This window comes from Myotis davidii, unplaced genomic scaffold (assembly GCF_000327345.1).
Source record: "Myotis davidii unplaced genomic scaffold, ASM32734v1 scaffold168, whole genome shotgun sequence".
In the NCBI taxonomy this organism is placed as follows: Eukaryota; Metazoa; Chordata; class Mammalia; order Chiroptera; family Vespertilionidae; genus Myotis; species Myotis davidii.
In genome coordinates this window covers 4,641,601-4,651,553 of record NW_006383016.1, presented here as the reverse complement: position 1 = coordinate 4,651,553, position 9,953 = coordinate 4,641,601, and the positions used below count along the sequence as shown (strand labels likewise).

The following is a 9,953-nucleotide window of genomic DNA, read 5'->3' as shown; positions in this document are numbered from 1 at the left end:
AGGTTTTCAATATCTTGCTCTCTCTCATCTTCTGGCACCCCTATAATTCTGATGTTGGCACGCTTGAAGTTGTCCCAGAGGCTCCTTACACTACCTTCGTATTTTTGGTTTCTCTTTTCATTTTGTTTTTCCGGTTAGGTGTTTTTTGCTTCTTCGTCTTTCAAATCTTTGACTTGATTCTTGCGCTCCTCTGGTCTGCTGTTGGGAGTCTGTATATTATTCGTTATTTCAGTCCGTGTATGCTTAATTTCTAGTTGGTCCTTTATCATAACATTGAGGGTCTCATTAGATTTCTTGAGGATCTCACTACATTTATTGGCGGTCTAACCAGTCTTTTCGAGGGCCTTACTAAATTTATCGGCGGCTTCTAGACAGTTCTTGAAACACCTTAAAAGTGTGGTTTTGAACTCTATATCCAGCAGTTTTCTTTCCTCCATTTCTGTCATTTGTGTCCTGTTTCTTTGTCTCCACATTTTTTATGCGTTCTTGGTGCACCCCCTTGTGGTCTTTGTGCACAGTCTTGTTGTAGTTAAGCCTTGATTGTTGTAGGTAACACTGGGGGGTATTTGACCTCCAGGCCAATTGGTTGTGAGAATCAGCTGTCTAAAAAGATATTTTCAATGAATCGACATTTCTGTTTAAAATTTTTGAAGAGCTATATAAAGGAAACTGATAAAGACCTGAAAGTTTGCTGAGTGGTGGAGAAAGTTGTCAAAGATGATGATGTAGTTCCAAATCAAAACTATTTATAGAAACTCTTCTTAAATATGTCATTGTTTATTATGTTACTGATATAGGTTATGACTAATGGCCTTTTTTCTTCTCAGTTTTACAGAGGTAATTGAGAGTTGGAGGCAATCTTGCTGAAGATGAAGAATATACCATATTAGCAGAGGAGAAAGAGGAGGAAATTTTTTTTCCCTTCAAAAATCTTGATTGGTGGCTTGCCTTTAGTTACCACTTTTCAGCTGAGTCTGTTTGCTTCAGGAGAAATGATTTTTGCAATCTCCAGAAAAAATATGTCCCAGAAATTGAGTTTACTTTTGCTTGTATTTGGATTCATTTGGGGATTGATGTTACTGCACTATACTTTTCAACAACCAAGACATCAAAGCAGTGTCAAGTTACGTGAACAAATACTAGATTTAAGCAAAAGATACGTTAAAGCTCTAGCAGAGGAAAATAAGAACACAATGGATGTTGAGAATGGTGCTTCGATGGCAGGATATGGTAAGTTAACTGTAGACTATTTCTAGTTTTCTCCTCTTAAACCTATCCCGATTTAAAGATAGTCATGGAAAAAGAAGCAAAATAAAGATAGGCCATGGAAGTCTAACTCTTTACTTAGTGCATTGGCCTTTACAAATAATGTTCTCTTCACTTTTTATTATGAAAAGTTCAATTGCACTGAAAAAGAAATAATATGATATTCATATATCCATCACTTTAATAATTATTAATATTTTGTAGTATTATGTCTAATTCTTTTTTTAAAATACATTTTTATTGATTTCAGAGAAGAAGGGAGAGAGATAGAAACGTCAATGAGAGAGAATCATTGATGGCTGCCTCCTGCACGCCCCCAACTGGGGAGTGAGCTTGCAACCTGGGTATATGCCCTTGACCAGAATTGAACCCAGGACCCTTCAGTCCACAAGCTGACGCTCTATCCACCGAACCAAACCAGGGAGGGCCCTGAGACATCTTATTAATATAAACCATCAGGCGTAGTCCCAGGGGCCCACCATGAGTAACAAAAGACTTTACCACTCAGGAAATTCCAAGTGTTTAGAGCTACCTCCCAGGAATCCGTGATAAAGGCCAGCTAATTATTATACAATGTATTGTATTCTTTGGGTATCCTGAATCTTAGTGTATCTAGGTTTTTCCTCTTGACCTAGTCAGATTCCCTAGAGGAAGAGTATAGGTCTCCCAAGTGTACTGGGACCTGAGTGAGAGGAAAAGACTGGGGGAGAAGGGGTAACCTCAGCACTTACTATGTAAACTTCCATTACGCCCCCAGTGTTCAGTGTGGTCCCCAGGTCCTCAACTGCTTACTAGCCTCAGAAAATACATGAGATTTTCTGCAATGGGGAGGGGCTGTTGCCCAGTTTTGGAGTGGTATAAAAACTATAGGAATCAGATTGCTTTATAAATGTTCATCTAGTCCTGTTTTTTGTTGTTTTAATATATTTTTATTGATTTCAGACAGGAAGGGAGAGGAAGAGAGAGGAGCATCAATGATGAGAGAGAATCATTGATTGGCTGCCTCCAGCACACCCCCTACTGGAGACCAGCCCACACCTGGGCATGTGCCCTTGACCGGAATTGAACCCAGGACCCTTGAGTCCACAGGCCGATGCTCTATACACTGAGCCAAACCGGCTAGGGCTAGTCCTGTTTTTAATCCCTTCTTTACCCCTGTTTTTATTGGTACTGGGCCTTTTAAGGTAGAGTCCGGAGGAGAAAATCAAATTGCTTCTTGGTATTTTTCCTCTTTTAAGATCCAACGTTTTCAGGTCTGCTAAGTCAGTTAGTGCTCATCTGCTTTTCAGCTTCTGGAATTTTGTTGTTATTGTGTCCTCTTGTTATCTTTGGCCTCCTGGATTTAAAAAAGAAAGAAGAGGGAAAACACCTTCATTGTTTTGGTGGCATATTCAGAGGCATCAGAGGTTAAATGCCTTTGTTTAATTTACCATCTTTATCTGGGAATGCCCTGGACACTTTCCATTTTTTCTTCTCCCTCTTACGATGTTTTTTATGAAGTGATGAGGGTCAAATGTAGGTGACTAGAGTTGAAGGGGTTGGCATAAATTGAGATTGGTGTACTTGTGGCAGATGTAGATGCAGGTTATATTGTTTTGCATTCTGCTTAGTCCAACAATGAAGAAGAAATTCTTATGGAACCAGAGAAATACTTGAAAACAAAATTCATTCTACTTGAGCAAAATAACTGTGATTTTTAAAAGGTAGAACTGCCTATGCTATGCTGCCCAGTTTTGTATAACAACTCAGTTTTAAAAGCAAAAATGAGACCCTGTACACCTGATATTTTATAAACTGCGTGTTTTAAAAATACATATATTTTTTATAGATTTCAGAGAGTAAGGAAGAAGGAGAAGAGATAGAAATATCAATGATGAGAAACATTGATTGGCTGCCTCCTGCATGCCCACTACTGAGGATTGAGCCTGCAACCTGGCCATGTGCCCTGACCAGCAATCAAACTATGACCTCCTGGTTCATAGGTTGACCCTCAACCATTGAGCCACACTGACTGGATGGGATTAACTTTTTAACCAGACTACCTATAGATGCACATTTTGCTTAAACTCCAAAACCTCTAGGTATGGTTATTTAAATATATTTTTATTGATTTCAGAGAGGAAGGGAGAGGGACAGATAGAAATATCAATGATGAGAAACATTGATTGGCTGCCTCCTGCATGCCCACTACTGAGGATTGAGCCTGCAACCTGGCCATGTGCCCTGACCAGCAATCAAACTATGACCTCCTGGTTCATAGGTTGACCCTCAACCATTGAGCCACACTGACTGGATGGGATTAACTTTTTAACCAGACTTTAAATCTGTTTTATTGCACTGGAAAAATGAGAGTTTCCCCCATATTTATAACACTGAAATTCCCTTAAGAAGCTCTGATGCTATTGATTACAATAATTAGGCCTTTTCTATTTGTGATCTGAGTGCTTTTTCTTTAGTATATTTTCTTTCAGATGACTTAATAATTGCTCACTTTTTCCCTCAAACTATGAAAACACAAATATTAATGTCTAATATGGTTTATTTTGATTTCTCTCTCTCCCCACCAACCCCCCAGCGGATCTAAAAAGAACAATTGCTGTCCTTTTGGATGACATTTTACAGCGGTTGGTGAAACTAGAGAACAAAGTTGACTATATTGTTGTGAACGGCTCAGCAACCAACACTACCAATGGTACTAGTGGGAATCTGGTGCCAGTAACCACGAACAAAAGGATTAATGCATCCGGCAACATTAGATAGCAGTTAAAGATCACCTTGTGCTGCTGCATCCCCATGAGTTAGATCCAAGGACAGAAAAGCTTTTAAACCGCTGGCTAGGATAGAGTAATACTTCGTAAATACTCTGCATTTTCAAGGAATATGCTGGAATCATGGAACTCTTATTCTGTATATAAATTTTTAAAAGTTATTAGTTTGCTTTTAGGCAAGTCTCTTCAATGCTGAACTATATCCTTAAAGGGAATTTGGTAACATGGTTGATGTGGTAAGCAGATAGGTGATCTTTATGTAAACCTTTTGTGTTTGAGATCAAGTTGAAACACTGAAAGACATGGCTTCATTTCTAGAAAATATTTATTTACACATATAACATGTTTTTCAGACAAGTGAAGAATATTGTTATTGAATCATTCTGTCATTTGTTCTCAATATATATAATCTTAGACTGATACTGTTAAGAAGTGTGCTTATTTCCAGTACTATATTTTGTTACTCAGATTATGAGCAGAGCAAGGAAGTATAATGTTGAAAAGAATGTTTTGAAATCATGACCCAAAGAATGTCTTCATTTGCACTATCCTTCAGGATAACTGGAGGTTGATTATTGTATATTTTTAAAAATTACATTTGTATGAGAATAATCTTGAAATGGGTAGTAGCCACTGTCTGTAACCTATTCTTAACATTGGGACAATTAAAGAACATTAATATAGTAATTTCAAATCTCATATGTAACATTTTATTACATGTATTCTGAAGAACAAATGATATTTTTATGATGAGATAAAAATAAGTATTAAAAGTTTAGCCCGTTGAGTGTCTATGCTGTCAGGGAAGCACATTATTTCCATATTTGGATAATTTTGCCTTTATGTTGGCAGGGGAAGGGAGACGGAGATATTCGTGAGACTGGGGCTCTGAAGGACTTTAGCCAGATGCATAGATGTATAAAGGTATTTGTTCTACATTAAATTGCTTGGAAAATGTTAACATTATATAAGAGTATCCTGCTTTAAGAAATTTTGGATTTGTATAATAGATACATTAGATGCTCATTTTATGTAATGACCACTTAAAATAATTAAAAACATTTAAGATATAATTTAAATTATGAAGAATGACTCTTCTTTCAGGAAAACAGTTAATGTATATAGCACAGAAGATCCTAATCTTGGGTAATTCTAGCATAGAGCAAAGGACACCTTTATTTAAATGTCCCTTGTAGCAGATTTAATTGCCATATGGTGCCCTATATTTCATAGTATTTATTCTCTATAATAACTGCCAAGTGCAGCTAGATTCTAGATTTACACTATATTGAATTTAGTTTTGGATATTATATTATTTGTTATTACAATATGCTACCACACAGTAGCAATAATTAAAATGTTTTATTAAAATAAGTATGAAAAAAATTTCATGAAAGGGAGCTTTCCAAACATTCTCTGTACTCTATGGAAGACATGAATTATATACCATTGCCAAGTGAAGTTTGGAATAATTGTTCTGTCTTTCTTATTAGATGTGGACATTTTTGTTGTTTTCAGGGATGAAATAAAATATATTATTTGTACTTACAAAGTATAAGTTTTTTTCTTTACTGGTGATTGTGCATTTAATAAATGGTTAATGATTAAAAGGAATCATAGAAAATTTGGTTTTGTTCCAAGATATACAGAAAAGCAAAATGGGGGGGGGGGGATCCGAAATTTTTTTACCCAGGGATAAATGCTGTTGACATTTTAGTATATAAATGTGAGTCTGATTTCCCCTTCTGACACTCTTCATTAACTTCTCATTGCTACTTAAAATCCAGCATTCTCACTGTGGCCTCAAAAACCCTAATTTGCTCCCGATTGTCTTGTAACCTTGTATCAACCTCCTCCTTCTTAATTCCTCTCCAGCCATGTTGACTTTCTCTTCCTAAGGCATACCAAACATGTTTTTGCATCAGCAGCTTCAAACTTCATATTTCTCCATTTGTAACTCTTATTCCCAGATATCTTCATGGTTCCCTCCCTCACATTCAGATGCTCAAATGGTACTTCTTAAGGGAAGTTGTTTTTGACCACCTGCCTAAAATGGCATACCGCTAACATTCTTCTTATCCTTTTTCCTTTTATTCACAGTTGTGATATATATATAACATTAAATTGTATATTAATTTTTTTTCCTGATGCTTCTTAGAATATGAGCTCCAGGAAGGCAAGAACTTCATTTCGTTCACTGGTAAAACCTGGGCATATACAACGTGTCTGACACAGCATAGGTGCCTGATGAATATTTGTTAAAATGAGTTACTAAATCATTCTACACGTTCTGCTTTGTGCATCTATACCTTTAGTTATATTATTAAAATTTATACTATACATTCTTTTTGTGCAATCTATCATGAACTTCTTTACATTACTTTCATGGTTATTCTGTTATTCTGGCTATGTCACAGTTGATAATCATTTTTCACTCAATTAGGCATTTTGGTTGCAGATAAAAGATTTAGACCTAGGTGTGGAACAAGTCTAAGGCCTGTCTCTTCCTATTATGTTATGCTACATAATCATCCTCAAACCTGGTTTAATGTCATGAGCAGCAGGCCGGACGCGTATTGCATAGTCGGGGAAAGACTGGGAACACATTGTACAGTGGCTAATCCATAATTGCGTTAGAGAACTGGGAGGGGATTGGTCAGTGGTCAGACTTGTGCTTAATCAGATCAAGTTTGTCAACTTATAGTTTTTGATTTAAAATGAATCAGTAATATTTGTGTATATTAAAATAAGGCAGTTAAGCCATAAAGATTTTTTTAAAAATTAGAGTGTTTTAGATTTTACCAATGCCAGCATCTCTTAAACATTTTTTTCAGAGTGAGTTTAGGATCTCCAGTGAGGCCTTACTAGGTCAAGTGTAACTTCACATTGCTTCTAAGTGTTGATTAGCAGCATCATTCATGTGAATAAACCATTATTTTTCTTTTTTTTAAAATATATTTTATTGATATTTTACAGAGAGGAAGGGAGAGGAACAGAGAGTTAGAAACATCGATGAGAGAGAAACATCAATCAGCTGCCTCTTGCACACCCCCTACTGGGGATGTGCCCGCAACCAAGGTACATGCCCTTGACCGGAATCGAACCTGGGACCTTTCAGTCCGAAGGCTGATGCTCTATCCACTGAGCCAAACCGGTTTCGGCGGAATAAACCATTATTTTTCATTTAACTTTCTTGGGTGCTTACATTGTCACCCATTCACACTATCTTTAATATCTACCAATTTTTTAGGCAAAGAAATAAACCATGGTTGTGAGGAGTCTTTTTAGGTCAAGGGGGTGGTGGTGCTATGGTAGATAGTATATCAGGGCTTGAGGAAATGAAGCATTTTTTAAAAATATATTTTTACTGATTTCAGAGAGGAAGGAAGAGGGATAGAGAGAGAGAAACATCCATGATGAGAGAGAATCATGGATTGGCTGCCTCCTGCAAGTCTCCCAACTGGGGATCGAGCCCACAACCCGGGCATGTGCCCTGGACCAGAATGGAACCTGGGATCTTTCAGTTCATAGACCAATGCTCTGTCCACTGAGCCAAACCAGCTAGGGCAGGAAATGAAGCATTTTGAACCACCAGTGCTTAGGAATTTACACATAACATTAGGTTGTGCTTAGTTTTGCTATAAATGTGTTTGTTTTGTTTGATTGTTTGTTTCTCATCTTCATGAATTTAAAATGGCGGGGGGGGGCGGTGGGGAGTACCTTTACTCTTTTCTTCAGATTTGAACTGGGAGTCTGGAAGCCTTGAGTGATGGCTGAAGCCGGAGGGCCCTGATAGGGGACCTCGGCCAGGTCAGGAAGGCCTCTGCTCTGCCCCCTGGAGCAGGGGCCATATCTTACATATTAAATTAAAACTTGTCAAAATGGGAAAGTGTTCCAGGAGGAAGGATTTAGATCAGGAAGGGTTTGGAGAATTCATTTTTAATAATGTCTCCCATGTAATGGGATTGTTATAATAACAGTTATTGAGCATCTATCTAATAGATGCTCAGGCTCTGTCCTGTGCTGTGCTCCTCAATATCTCATTTAATCTTCTAGACTTTGTGAGGTAGGGTCTGTTAGTGAGGGAGTATGGTACAGAGAAGCTGGAAACGGGGGCTAGAGTCACACCTTATAGACTGCATAGCAGAGATTCACACCCAGAAGGGTCTGTTGCAAGTCCGTGCTCTTGACTACCAGGTCTCACTAGCAGTTCTGCTGATCTTGGCATAAGTAATTGCAAGCATCCTCTTTACTCCCATCATCTAGTCCAGTGGTCGGCAAACTCATTAGTCAACAGAGCCAAATATCAACAGTACAACGATTGAAATTTCTTTTGAGAGCCAAATTTTTTAAACTTAAACTATATAGGTAGGTACATTGTTATTAACTTAATTAGGGTACTCCTAAGGCTTAGGAAGAGTCACACAAGGAGCCACATGTGGCTCATGAGCCGCGGTTTGCAGACCACTGATCTAGTCCCTGGGGCCTAGCAGCTCCTCTGATCCAAGAGAGAAATGCTTCTCCGTCCACTCCTCACTTTGTCCTCAATGGGCCAGCAATGTGCAGAGTCTGCAAAGACGTCACACTTTAGGCACTTGGCTCTCAGGCGTTGGTGGTAGCCCACTCACTCAGGCTGATGGCCACGGATGGCTGGGGTTGGGGGTGATGGGACATGAGTCAATTCCTGCGGAGGTAGTTAGAAGCACCGGGGTATGGTATTTGGGAGCTTATGGATGAACCTGCCACATAGTGTCTCACATTTGACCTTGGAATAAAGGGAAGGTAGGGACAAACGAGTGCATATTCTGCAGGGTAAACAGAGTCTTCTCAGTCTACCCTCAAGGCCATTTTCTGTACCCATCATGGGATTCAGGGCACTTTCAACTCACTTCCGGCAGTTCTCTGGTGCTAAAATTTTATTTGCAAAGTTTAGGTTAGGGACTTTCTGGTACCAAAATATTTAATTTTCCACTTCCTAGAGGCTAGACAAAATGGTATGCAAGACCACACTCTTGGTCTATTATTTTGCTTTATGTTTTACAAATGGATCCTTCAGTGATTTTCTTTTTTTTTTAAAGAAGCCTGCAATTGTCTTATGACTTGGCTGTGTCTAAGATTGTCTCTCTGGGTTTTCTAAAGTGCTAACTGACAGCGCCTTAAAAACCTCAAGCTATTTTTCCAAAGCTTGGCTATTGACTTGCAAGCATTTTAAATTGCAGAAGCTCTGGATCCACCTTTCTGCTTCATCTGGGATGGTTCATGCACTGGTTCCTCAGCCAGGATTGACCTCCCATGGAGAGGTGAGGTGAAAAGTGATATGGAAATCCTCATTGTTTTTAGCATTGTCCATTATTACTGGCCCATATAATAAAAGGGCAGCTATTTCTTTGGTCTGCCTCTGAACCTGATTATTAAAAAACTAGAGGCCCAATGCATGAAATTCGTGCAAGGGGCTCGGCCCTCGCAGCCCTGGCTGCCACGGCCAGCCCTCCCAGCCCCTCATTGCCTCTGCCAGACCTCGCAACCCCTCACAACCTTGGCCGGCTCTCGCAGCCCTGGCTTTGCCTGGAAGGTCATTCAGATGGTCATCCGGAAGATTGTCCAGATGGTTGTTCTACTGTTCGGTCTAATTAGCATATAAGCTCTTTATTATATAGATAGACTAGAGGCCCGGTGCATGAAATTTGTGCACTGGGGGTGGGGGCTGTCCCTCAGCCCAACCTGCACCCTCTCCAATCTGGGCCCCCTCAGGAGATGTCCGACTGCCTGTTCAGGCCCGATCCCACAGGGCAGTCGAACATCCCTCTCACAATCCGGGACTGTTAGCTCCCAAGTGCTTGCCTGCCTGCTTGCCTGATTGCCCCTAACCACTTCTGCCTGCCAGCCTGACCAACACCTAGCTGCTCCCCTGCCGGCCCA

General features: G+C 39.4%; 1 protein-coding gene across 1 annotated transcript in view; it reads left to right on the top strand.

The window, feature by feature from the left end:
- CCDC126 (coiled-coil domain containing 126) overlaps positions 1 to 5,578 on the top strand; it is a 10,336-nt gene extending 4,758 nt beyond the window's left edge. The window contains exons 2-3 of the mRNA XM_006779014.2: positions 828 to 1,230; positions 3,842 to 5,578. Coding sequence (XP_006779077.1) covers positions 993 to 1,230; positions 3,842 to 4,026 — 423 coding nt within the window. The 5' untranslated portion in view covers positions 828 to 992 and the 3' untranslated portion in view covers positions 4,027 to 5,578. The remainder of the gene's footprint in view (positions 1 to 827; positions 1,231 to 3,841) is intronic.
- The last annotated feature ends 4,375 nt before the right edge of the window (positions 5,579 to 9,953 follow it).